The 22,093-nt window shown below is 41.0% G+C and overlaps 1 protein-coding gene across 5 annotated transcripts in view; it reads left to right on the plus strand.

The window, feature by feature from the left end:
* Positions 1-1,461: 1,461 nt before the first annotated feature.
* PPP4R4 (protein phosphatase 4 regulatory subunit 4) overlaps positions 1,462-22,093 on the plus strand; it is a 102,976-nt gene continuing 82,344 nt past the window's right edge. For 3 of the 5 annotated variants that reach the window (XM_045451946.1, XM_045451947.1, XM_045451948.1), the window contains exons 1-2: positions 1,462-1,743; positions 3,159-3,232. In XM_045451946.1, coding sequence (XP_045307902.1) covers positions 1,624-1,743; positions 3,159-3,232 — 194 coding nt within the window. In that variant the 5' untranslated portion in view covers positions 1,462-1,623. Of the gene's footprint in view, positions 1,744-3,158; positions 3,233-22,093 lie in introns of those variants that run through there. The other 2 variants (XM_045451949.1, XM_045451950.1) reach the window with 2 other exon arrangements.

Consider the following 22,093-nt stretch of genomic DNA (forward strand, 5'->3'; position numbering starts at 1 on the left):
GTTGTCTATGGTTACAAGGAACGGCTGGCAACCTAACTGTCCATTTTAAAGGAATTGCTAAGTAAAATGAGTTAGATGTACAAACTGAATATTGTTAGTGGTCAGGACTAATGAACTCCTAGTATACATAGATAGCCCCATGGATAAATCTCTAACACATTATGTTGAGAAAAAAACAACAAAAAAGAGTTCTTAGCAGAGTATCTTTCATGATACATAAACGAACAGTATCTTTGGAGGATATATACATATATGGGAACATATCTTAAATATAAGAGAGAGGGTGCAGGGTGCCTGGGTGGCTCAGGCAGTTAAACATCAGGACTTGCAGGGGGTTCAAGCCCAAGTCATGATCTTGCAGGGGGTTCAAGCCCCACGTGGGGCTCTGTGCTGAGAGCTCAGAGCCCGGAGCCTGCTTCAGATTGTGTCTCCCTCTCTCTGCCCCTCTCCCACTTGTGCTGTTTGTCTCTTTCTAAAATAAATAAACATTAAAAAAAAAAAAGAGAGAGAGGATGCATATGGGGGATAGAGAAATGGGAGTGTGGACAGGACATGGGTGGAAAATAACATAAAATTAAAAAGGGGATTTGCTGCTGAAGAGCCTGATCAACACAACTTTTGTCCCCCAAAGTCCAAAAAATGGCCCCGATCCCTTTCCCATGGCTTCCCATTCTTAACAGAATCAAATGCAAGCGACTCAAACGTGCCTGGCCAGAGCGGGGCCTTTCTCCATAAAGGACCTGCCTCTCTCTTCCACCCACTTTGCCAAGCAGTCGCTTCCCCTGCACTCCCAGCTTTACCTCCCACAACCAAAACACGCCCAGACTTCTATCCGAAATGGGCTTACTGTTATTTCTTTAGGAAAGTCTTACTGATCGTTTAAGATTCAGTTCGTTTCCCTTCCGGGAGTCCTTTTTGGGCCGCTGCCCCACCCAAATGTTAGACTCTCCAGGACTGTATTCCCCCATCACCCCATCACCCGGGCACACCCCACGTGGTAACTGCTCATTTTGGGTACACATCCCTCCCCCAGGGCTACAGCTGAGCTAGGATGGTCTCCGAGTCCATAGTTCGCCTGCTGGAGTGGGCGATCACTCGAGTGATCACTCGAGTTACTCCATCACGTTGAACACCACAGCAGCCCACCTCCCTCTCTTTCGCGGTCCGGGTCACCAGTTCCGCCTCTCCGCTCCGGGTCCCCGCCCCCAGCCCACCTCCGCAGGCTGCAGGAGGTGGAAGGCTCTGCGCACGCGCCACGGGGCGGGGCGCGGGGAGAGGAGGGCGCAGAAGGGCGGTGGGGGCGACCACAGCTTGGCGCGGCAGTTGCGTCCGGCTCGCGAGCGCCCGGCGCCTGGGGGGGGGGGCGGGGCCGAGGCAGGCTTGTGGCCCCTCCCCCGCCCTTGGCCCCGCCCCCACAGCCCTCCCGCGCGCCCCGGCCCGCCCCCTCGCTTTGCCCGCCCCGCCCCCGGCGGCCGCGCTCCATCTCCCGCCGCCAGCCAGCCTCCCGCCGGGCTCCCGCGGCCGAGAGCGGGAGAAAGTCCTGCTGGTGGGCGGTCGCGGGGCTGCGAGCGTCCGGCATCCCGGGGCCGCTCTGGCCCGGGCGGCGAGGGGGCCCGGCGGTCCATGCATCCGCCGCCGCCCGCCGCCGACGCGATGGATTTCAGTCAGAACAGCCTGTTCGGCTACATGGAGGACCTGCAGGAGCTCACCATCATCGAGAGGCCGGTCCGCCGGAGCCTCAAGGTGCGCACCGGGGAGGAGGAAGTGCCCGCAGGGCGCCTGGCGGCCGGCCCGCGCCCCGACCCCGTCCCGTCCCGTCCCCTTTTCCTTCCCGAGCGACCCGGGACCCTTTCGGAGTCGGGCTGGCCCCTCAGTCCTCCTCCAGTCGCCGTGTCACCCTAAACCGGCCCCTGCCGGTGCCGGTGCTTCGACGCAGCCCCGGTTCTCCCAGCTCGGACCTCAATCCCCGAGGGACTGGCCCCTCGCACGCACTGGGCTCCCCAGCCCCCCGCCCCGGACCCCTTTCCCAAGCCGCCCCAGGGACGGCCGGCCCAGCGGTGTCCCCCGAGCCGCCCCTCTAGGACAGCCTTGGCCCCTCATCCTTCCGCCCTGCGGGAGCTGCCCCTCCAGCCGCCTCCTGGTCCCCTCCTGAGTGGCCCCCCACCTGTCCCCGTCCCACTCCTCAGTCATCACAGCTCCTGCCCCCCCCTCCCTGAGACACCCCGGATCCCGCTCGCCCCTTCCTCCATCCGAGCAAGCTCGGTCGCCTGTGCCCCCAAGTCAGCCAGGCCTCCCTTCACCTCCCACCCAGCACCCATGCTGGAGTCGTCCTGCTACCGATCTTCAGAGCCCTCTCGACCCTTGGCCCCCATCCTGAGTCACTGCGCGTCCTTTCTTCCCAGCCCCTCCAGGACTCCAGCTGGGACCCTGATCCCCACCTGCCTTTAGGGAGTCAGCCTTCAGTTTTCTCCCCCACCCCGCAGAGTCATCTTGGTCCCAGCCTCCAACCCTCGCTGCTGGCAGACCTACTTTACGGACCACCCCCTCCCCCAGCCGTCCTCTCAATAGCTCCCTTTAGCTCCTCTCACTCCCACCTGCCGCAATATCGCGAATCTTTTGATTTCCTTCCAGCCCCGGAGTTTATTCCCTTCCCCCACTCCACATTTCGTCTTTTTTCATACTCACTCGGCTGCAGTTTGCATCCATTCCCCCTTTGAGCGTTTTGTGGGGTGGAAAATGCTGGAGAAACCGCCTTGGGGTATTAGAGATTAAAAGTACGTATAGATATGCATATAAAATCGAGTTCTAAACTCGATTAAACTCAATTAAACAGCAATGTTCTAAAGCCACAATGTAATTCTCAAGCTTCAGTCTAGAAGCTAGAAGAGTTTAAAAAAAGAAAAAACAACGACAGAAAAAACAAAAACAACCTCAAACTCCACCAACCAAACCCAACAGTTCAAGAAAATTAGAGACCTCTGTGGTTGAGGTCGGCATGTAGAGTCCTTGATTAGTTTTCAGTGATAATGTTTAATTGTGAAACTTTTTCGTTAGTCTCTACTCATGTGGGGTTCCCGGAGGGTCACGGGGGGGAGGGGCGAGACTGATCCATGTTTGTGTGCGTAATTTGTATTTTATTTGTATTTTACGCTTGACAGACACCCGAAGAAATAGAAAGATTGACCGTCGATGAAGACCTCAGTGATATTGAAAGGGCTGTTTATCTGCTCAGGTATTTCCCGAAGTCTTTCTGTGAAATTGTTGCGGTTTCCCTGTGGCTGCGTGGATGAATGCCGTTGTGAAATGTCAGGTTACAGGTTCTGTTCAGATTTACTTGAACAGGGTACTTTGGCATGTGTAGCACTTGATTATGTTATACGGTTTTGGTATGGACTTAACGCATTTGAGAACTGAGATCAAATAAGACAACCAACTTACAGAATATTCCTTGGAGCAGGAGGAATAGAACAGCCAAGGGTTTGAATTTGATCTCATCCTTATTTTCTGGCTTTGGTTGTTCTCCTACAGATCCACAAAGTTTAGATGAGACTTAAAGAATGTCCAGTGATCAATTTTAAGTTACCCATAGAGTAGGACTGTGATGTGCTATTTGCTATATAGAACCCCCCTCCCCCCCCATACGGTAGTTCAATTGGTTGCTCAGGATATCCTGTTTTATATTACTTTTGCTATGTAAGCTTCATCATTTTGTCTGAAAGATTTTAAAATGGAATTGAGCCTACTCTCATTTAAGTTTAATCTCACAAACTCTGCAGAATTGCTCAATGCAAATGGTTATTAGAAATATTTACCAAATTTCAACTGTTTAAAACACTTTGGATTTAGCTTCCTAAAAGCTAATGCAGTGAACATTAATGAATTTAGCTGTGAAAATACTTCAGAAGCAGAAATTTTCCTAAGGTAGTTTGTGTCCATTTGTTTTAAAACTTTTCTTTAACTTGCAGTGACATGTTTTCCCCTTTGGCAAGTGAGTTTTCACTTCTGTTTTTTAGAATCAGATTTTGAAACCTGGTGTTATTTACCTGCCCAGATATTTATCATCCTTGTTTCCTTAGCTTAGGTCAGCTTTGCCAGTTTCAGGTGCTGGCAAGTTTCCCGTTCTCCTTTCTAATTTATAGGTCATGTGTCTGGTCCCATGTTACTCAGTGGAGGATCCTGTCTAAAAAAAAAAAAAAAAAATCCCTCCCTATGTCTTTCATTCTCTTAATTATTCTTTAGCCTTTTCGTGGCCTCTTGGGTTTCTGCACTCAGTCAGAATTGTAGCATGCTTACTATTTAGACGTTCTCTCTCATAATTCTATCACTTGAAAATCTTTCTGGATATTAGACCTTATGTTGGTGTTATTTCCCCTCATTTGGTGATCTTTGGTAGCATGCTGTCATTATTTCTCCCTATTTATTTAAAAGAAAACTTTCATTTATGTATGAGTTAACTATGTGTTTTTGGTGTTTACACAGAATAATTCCATGTTTAACCTTTTTTTGATACTTGATTGTGTTATAGTTGAAGTACTTTATTCCTTAGTAATTAACATGTCCAATATGGTGAACAACAGTTGTAAACTTCTGCCTTTTCCCACGGTTTTTTTGTTTAGAGTAGGTAGACAATCGGTGAGAGTTTGCATAAGCATCTGTTAACATATAGCAGTTAATGATTTGTAATAATTTCCTACTTCTCTCCTACGGAATTCTCTTTCGCATGACTTCTGGCTTACATTAAGAAACGGACAGCCTTGCTCTACTTACTTGTGACAGCAGATACCTTATTCTAGATATCAATGACAAGGCTTCTTTTTTAGGAGCACCTACTTGTACTTGTTTTCTATGTTGCTTTTATTGTTTGCTAGTGAACCGCGGTGTCTTAAGTTGTCTGTATTTCTTAGGCACAGAACGTAAGTTTCATCCAGTTCTGGAATTTACAAAGCCCTTTAGAGACAGATGGGTCCTCTCATTCTTAGACAAAGTTTTAAAAGAGATCTGATGTCTCCTTTAGTTTCTTGTGGCTCATCTACCTTGAAGGAGGTTTGCAAGGTGACTCCGAAGGCGAACACAGGTTTGGTTGTGTATAGGTTCTCCCTCCGACTTCTTGGATTCCTACGGCCTTACCACCCCCTGGGGGAAAGTGGGATTTCACCTTTAGGACAGCTTCTGAAGGAATAACAGCACACTGCCTGAAAGATTTCTTTCTTCCCTAGGATTCAGGGGAGGGTGTGGGATAAGTTCTGTTACAGCCTCATCTGCTTATATTGAGCCTTTTATTTTTTCATTGTACTTTCCAGTGGTATAGAACTTCCTACCGAGACCTGTTTTTTTTTTTTGTTTTGTTTTTTCTTTGATTTTCAGCTTTATTTTCGAGTACTTTACCCTTTGTATTGGATCTTTAATATCCAGATTTTTTTTCCTCCCTCTCTGTCTTTGAATATCAGATTTGTTTCTTCAGCTGTCTTATTTTGTATATTAAAACTGTTTTGGAATATTATGTTACATTAGAATTCAGACAAGTTTGTTTGCATCACACAAGCTGTATAACCGTGGAGGTTCCGGTAGCATTGGGATTGAATCTAATATCTGAAACATTATATACAGAGGACTGTCATCCAGTGAAAAACAAATCACACTGTTCATTATCTTACCCTAAAATATGTTAGATCAATTGTTAATGCAGTTTTCGTAATTAAGTTTAGAACATTACGGTATTTGAAGACATGACACAGATGAATTTGTGGTTTTGCATAAATACGATGCTGATCCATCCATCTGTGGCATTTAGTGCTGAAGCAAAACAGCTTTCCTAATTGTCACAGCTTGTGGCTTAGTCAAAATCCTATCACATCATCTTTTTCCTGTTCTCTGTCTTCTTCGTGATTTTGGCATATATTTTAGAAACGTACTTGAAATATGTGAATAATTTTGCTAGAGAAGAGCCCTAAGTTAGTACACTGTGCTTTCATTTGGTAAATCTTTACTTAAATACCTCCAATTGCCTCCAGATCAGTTCTAGACCCTTAAACTTGGCAGAAGTGGCTCCCTCTTAGCTGTGCAATGTGATGTTCCACCAGGCCCTCGACTTTTTTTTTTAATGGCTTGATTGAGACGCAGTTCATTTGCCCTACAATTCACCCATGTCAAGTGTGCAGTTCAGTGGATTTTAGTGTTTTCACAGAGCTGTGCAGCCATCACCTCAATCAGCTGTAGAACATTTTTATCATCCCCCAAAGAAACAACTATACCTCTTTGCAGTCACTCCCCGCTTCTCCCCCCCCCCCCCTTCCCGCCTTTGGGAATCACTAGTCTACTTCCTGTCTCTATGGATTTGCCTCTTCTGGACATGTCATGTAATTACACAGTATGTGGCCTTTTGTGACCAGCCTCTTTGACCGAGCGTAATGTTTTCAAGGTTCATCCATGTTGTAGCGCGTATCAGAGCTTGCTTTCTTTCTGTTGCCGAGTAGTATTGTATTGTGCGGGTGTATCACCTTTTGCTTGTTCATTCATCGGTTGATGGACACTTGGGTGGTTTCCACTCAGTCCTTTACTTTTTGAAACAGTCCTGCCTCTTCGCTGTTACTCATAGTCATCATCTTCGTCCTTAGCTCTGCTTGTCCCTGTCCTGCGATACCTTTCATTTCACCGGCTCAACGTTTTCCATCCCCAGGATCCAGCTATGATCTTGCCTCTAACGAGAGCCTTTATTGACTGCTGAAACCAAGTGGAGCCCAGGCTTCTGTGAGCTCCCTTATCACTTATTGATGGCTTCCCTCAAGCGGTGATTAATCACTACATTGTATTCCTTAGCCTGTGTGTGTGTGAACATTTTCTTTCATTGTAAGCTCCCAGAGGGCAAGCCGTCTTTTATGTTGTTGCTGTTTCATTCTTTCTGGTTCTGTGCTGTGATATAAACATATACCTCTTCATAAAGTGTATTTATTTATTTTAAGTTGACCAAAATGCCAGATGAGTTAAACAACTTCTGATTTTTTTTTGTATTGTGGATGGTAGAATCAGACAGATTTAGATTATAGCTTATTCTACTATCTATTATCTGTTTGACCAGGAACACATTTTGCGGTCTCTTTTTTTCATCTGTAAATTGGAAATGGCAATTCCTGTTTCCTAAGGTTGTGTAATGTGGGGAGCCCTGATACAGAATAGGTACCCATTTAATGTTAATTTCCTTCTGTCTCTTTTCCCAGTCCTTACTTCCTTGTTACTTAGGTTCTCAAGGTACATTTCAAACTTTTAAGAAAGGATAACAATATTAATTTTGCCATCCAGTAATTTAGTAAAGTATCTGGCAAGTAAAGTATGTCGACTGAAGTTTGTGATAGATACCTATTAACTTCCTTTACTAATAGGATTTATCAGAAACCAGGACCTTCACAAATTCTAATTAAACATTTAAAAATTTTTTTTTTTTTCAACGCTTATTTATTTTTGGGACAGAGAGAGACAGAGCATGAACGGGGGAGGGGCAGAGAGAGAGGGAGACACAGAATCGGAAACAGGCTCCAGGCTCTGAGCGGTCAGCACAGAGCCCGATGCGGGGCTCGAACTCACGGACCATGAGATCATGACCTGGCTGAAGTCGGACGCTTAACCGACTGCGCCACCCAGGCGCCCCTAATTAAACATTTTTAAACTGAGTGATAAGGTCAGCCTGTTTTACAGATTTATATTTTTGTACCAAATGACTCTATCTTAAGCAATGTTTGCTCTTAACATTATGCATAAATTATATTGATTGGTTAATGTACCTGACCTCACTTTTATGTTTCTGTTTTTCCAGTCGCTTTACACTGTGAGTTTTAAAACATTTTGCACTTTGTCTTCCAGGGACAGTCACCTAAAGTGTGCGTCTTTAATTAGGAAATTTTCCCCTTCCTAATCACCACCCCCCACCTTTTTTTATTTTTTAAAGGAGTAAGTGCTCCCCCTAGTGATATCTCAGAGGAGATTTCTGCCGCCAAATCTGGAAATTAACAAAAGAACCAAAGTGCTGTAAACTCTGGCTACCGCTGATCGCATCTGGGAACTCTCCCATTCAAGACCAGAACAGGACAGCAGTAGGATAGGGGGGGAAGAACTTCAGTGATGAGCTTGGCTATGGCTAGGGTTTGACGGTTTTACCTTTAATTTTTTTTACGTTTATTTATTTTTGAGAAAGAGAAAGAGAGACAGAGTGGGAGCAAGGGAGGGGCAGAGAGAGAGGGAGACACAGAATCCGAAGCAGGCTGCAGGCTCTGAGCTGTCAGCACAGAGCCCGACACGGGGCTCAAACCCATGAGCTGTAAGAGCATGACCTGAGCTGAAGTCAGAAACTTAACCAACTGAGCCTCCCAAGTGTCCCTGGTTGTTTTATCTTTCAAAGTACCTATCCTGTTTGCTGTGCAAATGTGAAAAGTTGTGTGAAGAACTCCTTTGTGTGTCCTTATTTCTAAGATCTTCTACATCCCCAGACTTCTTTCATCTTCACTATTAATTTCTTTTTTGGATGCCTTTCTGCGTTTTAGTACTGTTTCAGTGAGGTGGGTGTTGAAGGGTTGTGTGTGTACATTGAGAGAGACTGTGTGTGTATATGTGCGGTGGGCACCTGAATGTCTAGTTTGCTTGCCCAGTTTTCTTGAGTGATGTACAGAAGAGCCTTTTTAATACCTCACAATTGGAGTAGACTGTTGGCTAGCTAATCCAAAAAAAAAATTGGTCAACCTGGGGACTCATCAATGTGGTGCCTACATTCAACGTTTTCTTTTAGGGAAAAAAAATTCGAATTTGTTTACCAGTCTTTTGTTGTATGTCTACTGCCTTTTCTTTGAGTATAGGTCTGATTACAGTTCAGGGTCTACATTTATTTATTTATCTATCTATCTATCTATCTATCTATCTATCTATTTATCTATCTATCTACCTATCTATCTATCCGTCTGTCCATCCATCCATCCATCCATCCAAATTAGTTAGCATATGGTGCAACAATGATTTTGGGGTAGATTCCTTAATTCCCCTTACCCATTTAGCCCATCCCCTCTCCCACACCGCCTCCAGCAACTCTCTGTTTGTTCTCTATATTTAAGAGTCTCTTATGTTTTGTCCCCTTCCTTGTTTTTATGTTATTTTGTTTCCCTTCCCTTATGTTCATCTGTTTTGTCTCTTAAAATCCCCATATGAGTGAAGTCATATGATTTTTGTCTTTCTCTGACTAATTTCACTTAGCATAATACCCTCCAGTTCCATCCACGTAGTTGTAAATGACAAGATTTCCTTCTTTTTGATTGCTGAGTAATACTCCATTGTATATATATACCACATCTTTATGCATTCATCCACCGATGGACATTTGGGCTCTTTCCATACTTTGGCTATTGTTGATAGTGCTGCTATAAACATGGGGGTGCCTGTGCCCCTTTGAAACAGCACACCTGTACAGGATCTGCTTTTTTGTATAGATTACCCCCATAATGCACTTAAAACGTCAAGTTTATGTTTCTTTAAAGCTGAGTGAGAATTCAAAAAGTTGGCTTATGAAGAATTTTGAAAGCATGGTCCTAGATTTTTGTGATTTTCTACTCATCTGCAAGGTGTCTTATTCTTTCTATTTCAATAGCAATTTTCTTTGGGAACTTATCTTTATTGAGTGTTTCTAAAACTTACAATTTAGCTTTCATAGAAATGACTCTTTCGGCATTGTATTTTTATGCGATATTTAATTAAATTACGTAATTGCAATGGCAAGTGAAATTGGGATAAACTGATCTGAGAACAAATGAAATGTAGGTGACTCTTGGTTACAACTCAATTAGATGAGCAGAAGCCTGTGAGCATTCTAGAAAGCAGCCTATTAGCCGTGAGCTTTCAGCCTGCCTTTGACAAGGAAGTGGAGAGTGTTGTTTAGTTGGGAAAATCTTTAACACCATGCCGAGAGAGACACTATCCTTTTTCAAAGCTGGCACTGTGATCACCTTGTTTTGTCCTTGGATACCCAGGCCGTTCCCCTTGTTTCTGCATTCAGTTTGGCCGATGGTCTGGTCTGTTATTCCTTCACTTTTGTATACAAAAAAAAAAAAAAAAAAAATTAGTGAGCTAGGAATCTCAGTTAAAGAAGTACTTTTTCATAGGCATTTTTTTTTAAATTAAAAAATTTTTTTAATTTTTTATTTTTTTTTTTATTTTTGAGAGACAGAAAGCAGGAGCTAGGGAGGGGCAGAGAGAAGGAGACACAGAATCCTAAGCAGGCTCCAGGCTCTGAGCTGTCAGCACAGAGCCCGACGTGGAGCTTGAACCCATGAAATGTGAGATGATGATCTGAGCCGAAGTCTGAGGCTTAACTGACTAAGCCACCCATGTGCCCCTTGTTTTTTAAAACAAACTTTTTGGACATCTGCAGAAATATGCACAGATCATAAATATGTAACTTGTTGAATTTTCACAAGCGAACACACCCATGTAACCAGCACACAGATTAATAGAACATAATCTATCATATTAGCCTCCCTTGTACGCCTGCCAATTTCCTCATATTTCCTGCAAAGAGTAACTACCATCCCTTTAAAAGAATGTATTTTTTTAAGTTTCTTTATTTATTTTGAGAGAGAGAGAGAGAGAGAGAGAGAACACCAGCAGGGGAGGGGCAGAGAGAGAGAGAGGGAGACAGAGGATCCAAAGTGGGCTCTGTGCTGACAGCAGAGAGCCTGATGTGGGGCTTGAACCCGTGAGCCATGAGATCATGACCTGAGCTGAAGTTGGATGCTTAACTCATTGAGCCCCCCAGGCGCCCCTACCATCCAGACTTTTAACATCGTAGATTAGTTTGCCTGATTTTGAATGTTGTATGGTAGGAACCATGGAATGTACTGTTTTGTGCTTAGTTTTCGCTGAACCTTTTCAAAAAGAGATTTGTCCGTATTATTACATGGAGAAATAGATTGTTCATTTTCACTGCTGTAGAGTATTCCATTATAGGCCACAATTTATTTATTCATTCCACTGTTGACGGGCATTTGGCTTGTTTTCAGTTTTTGGCTATTCTGATTAATGCTGCTACAAATGTTCATGTACACATTTCTTTCAGTTACTTTCACAGGAGTAGAATTATTGGTCATCAGTATATGCATATCTCTAGCTTAAACGATACTGCTGAAAAGTTTTCTAAATTGTGCCAATTTAGGGGCGCCTGGGTGGCTCAGTCGGTTAAGCGGCTGACTTCGGCTCAGGTCATGATCTCCCGCTCTGTGAGTTCCAGCCCCGCGTCGGGCTCTGTGCTGACAGCTCAGAGCCTGGAGCCTGCTTCAGATCCTGTGTCTCCCTCTCTCTGGCCCTCCCCCGTTCATGCTCTGTCTCTCTGTCTCAAAAATAAATAAACGTTAAAAAATTAAAAAAAAAAAATAAATTGTGCCAATTTAAACTGCTGTCAGCAGTGTATGAGTGGTCCCAACCCTTATATTTTAGGAAACAAAGTGTCAAACTTTATAGTATGTAAATTTTCTAGCATTTTGATTAAGAACTGCCTGCTTAATAGCCTGAAGAGGTTTCTGTTTTCCTGTGCATGATTTACTTATGCCATTGAACATCTTTCTTTCCTTACAAGAGTGTTTCTGTAAGTTTTTCTAGTTAGTCCTTATGCTACTAGGCTGTTTGGTTAGAAGGTCTTCTAGAAGTACCACCTTCAGTTGCTGCCCTTTTAGTGATTCCAAGAGGTCCCATTAAAAAAAAAAAAAAATTGCCCAAATAATCATCCTCTGTGAAGGTGATGCTCAAATGACTTCTGCATAGAAATAGGAAGCATCTTTACTTCCATGTTTTGGGATAGAGGGATCAGTGTTTCACGTATCAAGAGAGGCATATAATGGATTCCAGCTAAATATATGTCTTACATTATTGCTTAGGCCACATTAGTCCTTGGCAGACCTTGAATTTCCTGTTTTGGAAAAGTACTGGGTCACTGAATATAAGGGGTTTGGTGATTATTTCCATCTCCTTTTCCTTGTCTTTTGTCATGAGAGTAACAGTGGCATCTGCTCTTTTTTTTTTTTTCCTATTTACTGAAGCTTCAGAAGGCTCCCTCTGTGACATCAGTCGAAAGCAGAAGGCTCTCATGGGAACTGTAGAAAAAGCTTTAAAAAAAGTAAACTGGGGCGCCTGGGTGGCGCAGTCGGTTAAGCGTCCGACTTCAGCCAGGTCACGATCTCACAGTCCGTGAGTTCGAGCCCCGCGTCGGGCTCTGGGCTGATGGCTCAGAGCCTGGAGCCTGTTTCCGATTCTGTGTCTCCCTTTCTCTCTCTCTGCCCCTCCCCCGTTCATGCTCTGTCTCTCTCTGTCCCAGAAATAAATAAACGTTGAAAAAAAAAAATTAAAAAAAAAAAAGTAAACTATTGTCATCAATGTAAAAGTGACCCACATCATGTCATTGGGAAGATCTGGAACTGGCTAACATGATGTGATTATGCAAGATTTGGGCCGTGTTTATCTTGTGAAGTAGAGGCCGAGATACTAACAATGGAAAAGATTTGTAATGTAACTAATAGTTACTTGAGAATAAGTCTTAGGAGTTTAAGTTAAAACATACAGAATATTTATTGAGTCCTTGTTATACATTAGGCATCACCTGGGGAATGAATGACATTATACCAGCAGATACTTGTGTTCAGGGAAGTACTCGTTTAAGGAAGCAAATGCATTTTTCTTAGAGTTCAGTAGAAGATAGAGGTCATCCCCAGTTAATAAGTATGTTGGGTGTCGAGAAGGCGGGACATTATGTCAGAAATACTTTATAGTGTCAGACCAGATTTATTCTTGGAAGCTGGGGCTCACTCATTTACTTACTGAGAGACCTTGGGCAAATTGCTTAGCTTCTCTGAGTCCAAGCCTCCTATTCTAAAATGGGAATAATAATACCTACGCTGTAGGATTGTTAAGGTTAGAGGAGATGTATGTAGAAGGCACAATGCTTGGCACAGAGTGGTGTTTAGGAAAGGGTAGTTGTTGGTGGTCTCTTTTAAAAAAATTTGTTTTTAATATTTATTTTTGAGAGAGAGAGAGAGAGAGTGTGAGCAGGGAGGGGCAGAGAGAGAGGAAGACACAGAATCTGAAGCAGGCTCCAGGCTCTGAGCTGTCAGCACAGAGTCTGACGTGGGGCTCGAACTCATGGAGTGTAAGATCATGACCTGAGCCAAAGTGGGACGCTTAACCGGCTGAGCCACCTGGGCGCCCCAGCCATTGATCTGCTTTACAATGTAGACATATGTTTTCATATCTTTTGGATACATGCCTAAACACGGGATGCTGGGTTATATGGTGAATGCATGTATTTCCATTTTTATAGTTTTTTGAGGTATAATTGATTACCAATAAACTACACATATTTTAACTGTACAATTTAGTGAATTTTGATACACACACATATATGACAAATATATAACTATGTATGTATAAAAGAAAGTAACTTTGTGTCCCTTTTTAATACCCTCTCCCTTTCCTCTGATCCCCTCTCTCACTCTAGGCAACCACTGATCGACTTTGTGTCACTATGGCTTAGTTTGCAGTTTTTAGAATTTTATAGAAATGTATCAGAATATCTATTTTTTTTTGGCCTGGCTTCTTTTGCTTAGCTTAATTATTGTGAAGTTCATGTATAATGTTGCATGTGTCAATAGTTTATTTCAGTTTATTATTGATAATTACTCCCATTTTAAGAATATAACCTATTTTGCTTCTCTGTTCATCCACTGATGGACACTTGGGTAATTTCCAGGTTTTGGTTACCACAGACTTAAGTGGCTGTGAACATTCACGTACAGATCTTTGGTGGACGTGTGCTTTCCTCCTCTGGGATACAGCTAGGAGAGCAGTGGCTGGGTCATGTAATAGGTACATACTTAAGTTTTTAAGAAACTGCTAACCTGTTTCCAAAACAATAATTTAACATTTCCAGGCAGAGTATGACAGCCTTTTTAGTTCCAAGGTATTTAGTGGTATTTCTAGTGGTCCAATGTGATGATATTTCATTGTATATTGGATTTCCCAATAATTTGGGATTTGGATTTCCCAAATGACCAGTGGACATTGAACATCTTTACGTGAGCTTATAAGCCAGCCATATGTCTTGTTTGGTAAAGTATCTGTTCAAAGCTTTTGCCTGTTTGTTGGATATATGTTTTGGAGACATTTTTTCCTAGTCTGTGGTTTTTTTAATTTTTGTCAAAAGTATTTTTTAAAGAGGAAAGGTTTTTTTTTTTTTTTTTTTTTTTTTTTTTTTTTTTTTGCTTTGTTGTGGCCTAATTTGATGAGGTCTAATTTATTGATTTTTTTCCCCTTTATAATTGGTATTTTTTTTGTGTTCTGTTTAAGAGATCTTTGCCAAGTTCTAGCTCATGAAGATTTTTTCTTTTGTTTTCTTTTAGCAGTTTTAAGGTGTTAGCTCCTAATTTTAAGTCTGTGATCTATTTCCAGATAAATTTTCCAGATGGTTGAGGTTAATTTGTTTGCACATGGCTATAACGTGCAATAGAAAGGGCCAAATTTGCTATTTGTTAAAAATAAGGGGGTGTGGCATCTGTGTTTGTGGCCGTATTCAAGTCGCTTGGGTTCTTCAGGCGCCGCTTCCCCCTCTTCCCTTCATATAATATAATGGGTTGGGCCTGATAGAATTGAAGGCTCAGTCCTGCTTTAGCCGAGTAGCCTCAATTCTTAGATACAGGGAAGTTGTTGAATCCCAGTTTATTATTTCATCCACTAGGTGGTGCTAATGGGCATCCCTGTGGGGCAGAAACTCCTTGAAGAGGTGAACAGTTTCACAGCTTTTTTTTTTTTTTTAAGTTTATTTATTTTGAGAGGGAGACAGCGAAAGAACGAGTGGGGGAAGAGCAGAGAGGGGGAGAGAGAATCCCAAGCAGGCTCCAGCTGACAGTGTGGAGCCCGACCGGGCCCAGGCGGGGCTCTAACTCACCATCTGGGAGATCATGACCTGAGCTGAAATCAAGAGCTGGGTGCTTAACCGACTGAGCCACCCAGGCACCCCCATTTTCACAGCTTAAAAAAAAAAAAGGGTAACTTGTAAAGTAAATGGCCATGATTCAGAAAGTGCCTGTGTTTCATTAAGGATTGGATGCAATAATATTACAATTAAAAAATACTGTTCATTTTGCGGGACTAAAAAATATCAGAAAATATTTTTTCTCTAAAGAGTTTTGCACATCGTAGATTTGGTTTGAATATGTTTTGGGCAGGATGAGAGTTATATGTTCACATACGAAAAATCAGACTGAGAAGTCTGGCTGACTTAGAATTGTCCTATAAATTCTCTTGTAATAAGTCTATAAACTGTATTTATTTAGAAATTCTCTTGGTAATAAAATTATAAACTATATTTGCTTGAAAAGTGGATGGTCTTAAGAGGGAAAGGATTCACAAAAGTCCACAGCCTGGGCTTGTCGGCGAGAGGACACCTCTCCTTGCTGCTCGGATAATGGTGGGGAGGAGGAGGATAGGGGGATAGTTTACACGTGGATGGTGTATCTGTATACCTCACATAATTTTCCAGTTATTTGGGGGATTTTACCAGATACCTTTCTAGTTTAATTCTGTAGTGGTCACAGAACGTACTGTGTTTGACTTCAGTTCTTTCACGTTTGCTGAGATTTGTTTTACGGCCCAGAAAATGGTTGATCTTGGCGAATATTTCTTACGCACTTGAAAAGCATGTGTGTTCTGCGGTTGGGTGTGATGTTCTGTAAATGTGAATTCGGTCAGGTTGCTTGATGATACTTTTCAGGTCTTCTGTATCTCTAAAGTTATTTTCTATCCACTCATGCGAGTGATAACAAAGAGTAGAGTACTGAAGTCTCCACAGAGGTGGATTTGTCTCTTCTTTCAAATCTATCAGTTTTACTAGTAGCTCAAGTATTTTGATTTCTGTAGTTAGGTGCATATACAGTTAGGGTTGTTATGTTTTCTTGGTGATTTAACTCCTTTATAGTTATGTCATATTTGTCTTTATCCCTAGAAATAGAACTTGAAGTGTACTTTATCTGATATTAATGTACTTGAGCTTTCTTTTGGTTAGTGTTTACACGGTATATCATTTCCTGCCCTTTTGCTTTTTAAAAAAATATACTTTGGGGGAATTACTTTAGGTTTTCAGAAAAGTCACAAAAATAGTTCAGAGAATTCCAGCATACGTTTCACCAGTTTCCTCTAAAAGTAATATCTTACATAACCTTAGTATATTTGTCAAAACTAAGAAATTAACAGTGGTACATCACCATTAACGGGACTATAGACTTACTTGGATTTTACTGGTTCTTTTACTGATGTCCCTTTACTTTAGGATACCACATTGCATGTAGTTGTCATAAGTCCTTAGTCTCCTCTTGGCTTCGACACTACCCCAGTCTTCCTTTTCTTTTCAAGATCTTGATAGGTTTGAAGAGTGCTGGTCAGGTATTTTGTAGCATGTCCTTCAAGTTGTATTTGTCAGACGTTTTTCTCATCATTAGATTGAGGTTATGGGCTTGGGAAGAATACCATAGAGCTGAAATACCTTTCTCATCCCATCATTTCAAGGGGTACATGCTATTAACACGATTTATCACCAGTGATGATAGTCTTGATCGCTTGGTTAAAGTAGTATCTGTCAGGTCCCTCCCCTGTAGGAGTGGTGAGAGAGGACCTCTGAGCCTAGTTCTTGATCTCATGGGGGGAAGGCATTCAGTCTCTTGCCATTAAGTATGATGTGAGTATTCCTAATTTGCTGACAGTTTTTATTATGAATAGGTGGTGAATCTTGTCAAATACTATTTTTTCTGAGTCTCTTGATATGACATAGGGCTTTTCTAACATATTTTTTTTATTATGCTAAATTACATTGATCAATATTCAAAGGATGAACCAACCTTGCATTCTTGGGATGAAATCTACTTGGTCATGATGTAAATATTTCTGGGCCCTGTTTGCTGGTATATTTTTGAGGATTTTTGCTTCTAGAATATAATGAGAGATACTGATCTGCAGTTTTCTTTCTTTGTAACATCTTTTCCCAGTTTTGGTTTTAGGAGAATGCTCATGGAATGACTTGGGAAGTGGTTTCCTATTTTCTGGAAGAGATTGTATAGAATTGGTATTATTTCTCCTTTAAATGTTTAAAAAAATTTTTTTTTTTTTTAAGTAAACTCTACCCCATCTTTTGCCCTTAAATGTTAGGTAGAATTCTCCAGGGAAACCCATCTGAGCCTGAGATTTTCTCTTTTGAAAGGTTTTTAACTAAAAATGCAGTTATTTAATAGATAATAGGGCTATTTGAGTTATCTGTTTCTTCTTGAGTAGGTTTTGGTAGTTTTTGTCTTTCAAATTCTTAACTGTATTTTATCTAAATTATTGAATTTATGGGCATTGAATTATGCTATGCTAGTATTCTCTTTTAATGTTTGTGGGCTCTGTACTGATGTCTTATTTTATTCCTAATATTGATAATTTGTGTTTTCTTGCTTTTGTTTATTTAACTTTTTTCTTGTTTACATTTGAGGTTTATCAATTTTAATGATATTAAATTTTTTTTTTTTAATGTTTCTTTATATTTCAAGAGAGAGAGAGACGGAGACAGAGTGTGAGTTGGGGGAGGGCAGAGAGAGAGGGAGACACAGAGTCTGAAGCAGATTCTAGGCTCTGAGCTGTCAGCCCAGAGCCCAACTTGGGGCTCGAACTCAATGAGCTGTGAGATCGTGACCTAAACTGAAATCAGGAGTTGGACACTTAACTGAGACACGCAGGTGCCCTGATCTTCTGTTTTATTTTCTTAATTTTTGTTATTTTATTTTATTTTATTTTATTTTATTTTATTTTATTTTATTTTATTTTATTATTTTTTTAAGTCTTTCCTGATGCCCATGATCCATCTTTTTTTTTTTTAATTTTAAAATTATGTTTTTAATGTTTATTTTTGAGAGAGAAAGAGAGAGAGAGAGAGCGAGCACAAGTGGAGAAGGGGCAGAGAGAGAAGGAGACACAGAATCAAAAGCAGGCTCCAGGCTCTGAGCTGTCAGCACAGAGTCCGACGAGGGGCTCGGACTCAGACACCAGGACCTGGGCTGAAGTCGGACGCTCAACTAACTGAGCCACCTAGCCGCCCTTGCTTCTGTCTTAATACTTGGATTTTAATGCTATATATTTCCTTCTAGGCACTGCTGTGGCTGCCTAGCTATACAATTTTGATATTTTGTGTCTTCACTGTCATTTAGTTGAAATAAGGAAATTCTCTCAAGACTTCTTTGGCTTATGAGTCATTTAGAAGTGTGTTGAGTTCCAAATATTGGGAGGTTTTCCAGGTATCTTTTGGTTACTGACTTCTCATTTAGTTTCATTACAGTTTGTGAATGTACTTTGTCTGATTTCTGTGACCTCCTCCTTCCCGACGACAGCTCTGATTTCATTTCCTATTCCTTTCTTTGCTTAGTGTGTTAAACACACCAGGTACACACCTACCTTAGGGATTTTCCACTTGCTTTCCTTCTGATTTTAAAATGTTTTCCTCAGATATCTGCACTGCTAGGCCTACTATTTCCTTGACATCTTTACTCATACGTGGGTTGGTTGTTTATCTCAGATACATGGCACCATCATCTGCTTAATGTCACAGGTTAAAAACCTGGGAATATCCTCAATTTTTCCTGTTCCTCATCTCTGATATTTAAGAGATTTAATCTTTCTCTTACAAAATAGAAATATTCACAAGATTTCTGTAGTTTTCTGACATACATATTAAAAAAAGCCCCACATTTGTTTATTCAAGATGGTTCTCAAGTACTGGATTAGTAGAAACCTGCCGAAGGGTCAGAATTCCGGTGTTTTCGTTATTTCTTTTGGTACATTAGTGGGTAAATAGATGTGGCCTTTTTTTTTTTTTTTTCCCCTCCTTCTCCTTCAGGAGAAATTCTCTTAATGTTCTAAAACAGCATATATTTTATTATCTCAGCTCTGATTTCTTATTTATTGTACAGAAATATATATATATACGTATATATATAGAAATATATATATGTATATATATAAAATTAGCCAACACTAGTTTTGTTTCTTTTTATTAGGCAGTGAGAGCTGTAAAACTTGTGTTTTTCTTTTAATCCTTGTTGCTAAGAAACGGTGCAGCTTCTAGCCAGCTGTGTGACCTTGAGAACATCATTTAGCTTCTATTCTCTTAGTGAAGTGAGGGAGATGTACTTACTAGTCATGCTGTTAAGACCCTTTCTTGTGCTGTGACTGTATACTTAATCTAGTGCTCACTGCAGTTACCAACTTACCTCCATTTTTCTACTTCTTCAAAAATATTTTCTTATCTTTAGTTTAAAAAAAGCTCAAGGTATACTAGTCAGCTCTGATTCTTTTGACTTGTATTTAAAAAATATATTAGAGTGTTCAATATGGCACGTTTAAATGTGGCTTCTTTAAAATCCTTTTGTGGAGGTAAACGGCTATAAATTACAATGACTTGTTATTTCATCAGATCGTTATTTTGTGGTAAAAATCATTACATACTGTGCTTTAAAAAGTCCATTTTACTGCTTGTGTCTTGATGATTCTCACATACATACATAGCATGTGGACCTAGTTTATGGACAACATACTAAAATACTTTAGGTAAGCTCTATATCATTATTTACTCATATATATGAGTAAATTGGCTCACATGTATCCATATTTACTCATTCAATTACGTGTGGTATAACTATATTTCCTTAGACAGTATTTTTCTTTCCTTTATTTTTAATTTTTAAAAAATTAATTCATTTTGAGAGATACAGAGTACGAGTGGGGAGGGGGAGAGAGAGGGGGACTATCCCAAGTGGCCTCTGTGCTGTCAGGGTAGAGCCCGATTCAGGGCTCAAACTCACAAACCTTTGAGATCGTGATCTGAGCTGAAAACCCAGGAGTCGGACGCTTAACCCACTGAACCACCCAGGTGCCCCTACAATATTTTTCTTTTAAAATACCTAGAGGACTGGTAATTCATACATTTCTAGAAGGAATGATAGGAATGTCTACATTAATTCTTTAAGGGACAGCAGGGAGAAAATTGACTTTGTTTCTCTCTCTTAAAGAAGAAAATATATACATGAAATTAATTTAAATTAATAGCTATTGAGGAACTCATAAGAAATCCTGTAGGAGCAATAGTTTTGGCTTTGTTTTATTTATTTATTTATTTTAATTTTATTTTTTGTTTTTTAAAATTTACATCCAAATTAGTTAGCATATAGTGAGACAATGATTTCAGGAGTAGATTCTGTAATGCCCCTTCCCCATTTAGCCCATCCCCCCTCCCACAACCCCTCCCGTAACCCTCAGTTTGTTCTCCATATTTATGAGTCACTTCTTTTTTGTCCCCCTCCCTGTTTTTATATTATTTTTCTTTTCCTTCCCTTATGTTCATCTGTTTTGTCTCTTAAAGTCCTCATATGAGTGAAGTCATACGATATTTGTCTTTCTTTGACTAATTTCACTTAGCATAATACCCTCCGGTTCCATCCACGTAGTTGCAAATGGCAAGATTTCATTCTTTTTGATTGCCAAATAATACTCCATTGTATATATATACCACATCTTCTTTATCCATTCATCCTCGAGGGACATTTGGGCTCTTCCCATACTTTGGCTATTGTTGAAAGTGCTGCTGTAAACATGGGGGTGCATGTGTCCCTTCAAAACAGCACATCTGTGTCCCGTGGATAAATGCCTAGTAGTGCAATTGCTGGGTCATAGGGTAGTTCTATTTTTAGCTTTTTGAGGAACCTCCATACTGTTTTCCAGAGTGGCCGCACCAGCTTGCATTCCCACCAACAATGCAAAATATATCCTCTTTCTCCAAATCTTTGGCAACGTCTGTTGTTGCCTGAGTTGTTAATGTGAGCCATTCTGATGGGGTAAGGTGGTATCTCATTGTGGTTTTGATTTGTATTTCCCTGATGATGAGTGATGTTGAGCATTTTTTCAAGTGTCGGTTGGCCATCTGGATGTCTTCTTTGGAGAAGTGTCTATTCGTGTCTTTTGCCCACTTCACTGGATGATTTGTTTTTTGGATGTTGAGTTTGATAAGTTCTTTGTAGGTTTTGGGTACTAACACTTCATCTGATATGTCATTTGCAAATATCTTCTCCTATCCTGCTGTCGGTTGCCTTTTAGTTTTGCTGATTGTTTCCTTCGCTGTGCAGAAGCTTTTTATTTTGATGAGGTCCCAGTAGTTCATTTTGGCTTTTGTTTCCCTTGCCTCTGGAGACGTGTTGAGTAAGAAGTTGCTGCGGCCAAGATCAAAGAGGTTTTTGCCTGCTTTCTCCTCAAGGATTTTGATGGCTTCCTGTCTTACATTGAGGTCTTTCATCCATTTTGAGTTTATTTCCGTGTATGGGGTAAGAAAGTGGTCCAGGTTCATTCTTCTGCATGTCGCTGTCCAGTTTTCCCAGCACCACTTGCTGAAGAGACTGTTTTTATTCCATTGGATATTCTTTCCTGCTTTGTCAAAGATTAGTTGGTCATATGTTTGTGATTCCATTTCTGGGTTCTCTATTCTGTTCCATTGATCTGAGTGTCTGTTCTTGTGCCAGTACCATACTGTCTTGATGGTTACAGCTTTGTAGTATAGCTTGAAGTCTGGGATTGTGATGCCTCCTGCTTTGGTTTTCTTTTTCAAGATTGCTTTGGCTATTCGGGTTCCATACAAAATTTTCTTTTCTGGGTTCTTTTCTGGTTCCATACAAATTTTAGGATTATTTGTTCTAGCTCTGTGAAGAATGCTGGTGTTATTTTGATAGGGGTTGCATTGAATATGTAGATTGCTTTGGGTAGTATTGACATTTTAGCATCCTTTCTTGGTAAAAACCCTCAAGAAAGTAGGGATAGGAGGAGCATACCTTGAGATAATAAAAGCCATATATGAACGACCCAACTCTAATATCATCTTCAATGGGGAAAAACTGACAGCTTTCCCCCTAAGGTCAGGAACAAGACAGGGATGTCCACTCTCGCCACTGTTAATTCAACATAGTATTGGAAGTCTTAGCCTCTGCAGTCAGCACAAAGAAATAAAAGGCATCCA

The sequence above is a fragment of the Leopardus geoffroyi genome, chromosome B3, assembly GCF_018350155.1.
Source record: "Leopardus geoffroyi isolate Oge1 chromosome B3, O.geoffroyi_Oge1_pat1.0, whole genome shotgun sequence".
Classification (NCBI taxonomy): Eukaryota; Metazoa; Chordata; class Mammalia; order Carnivora; family Felidae; genus Leopardus; species Leopardus geoffroyi.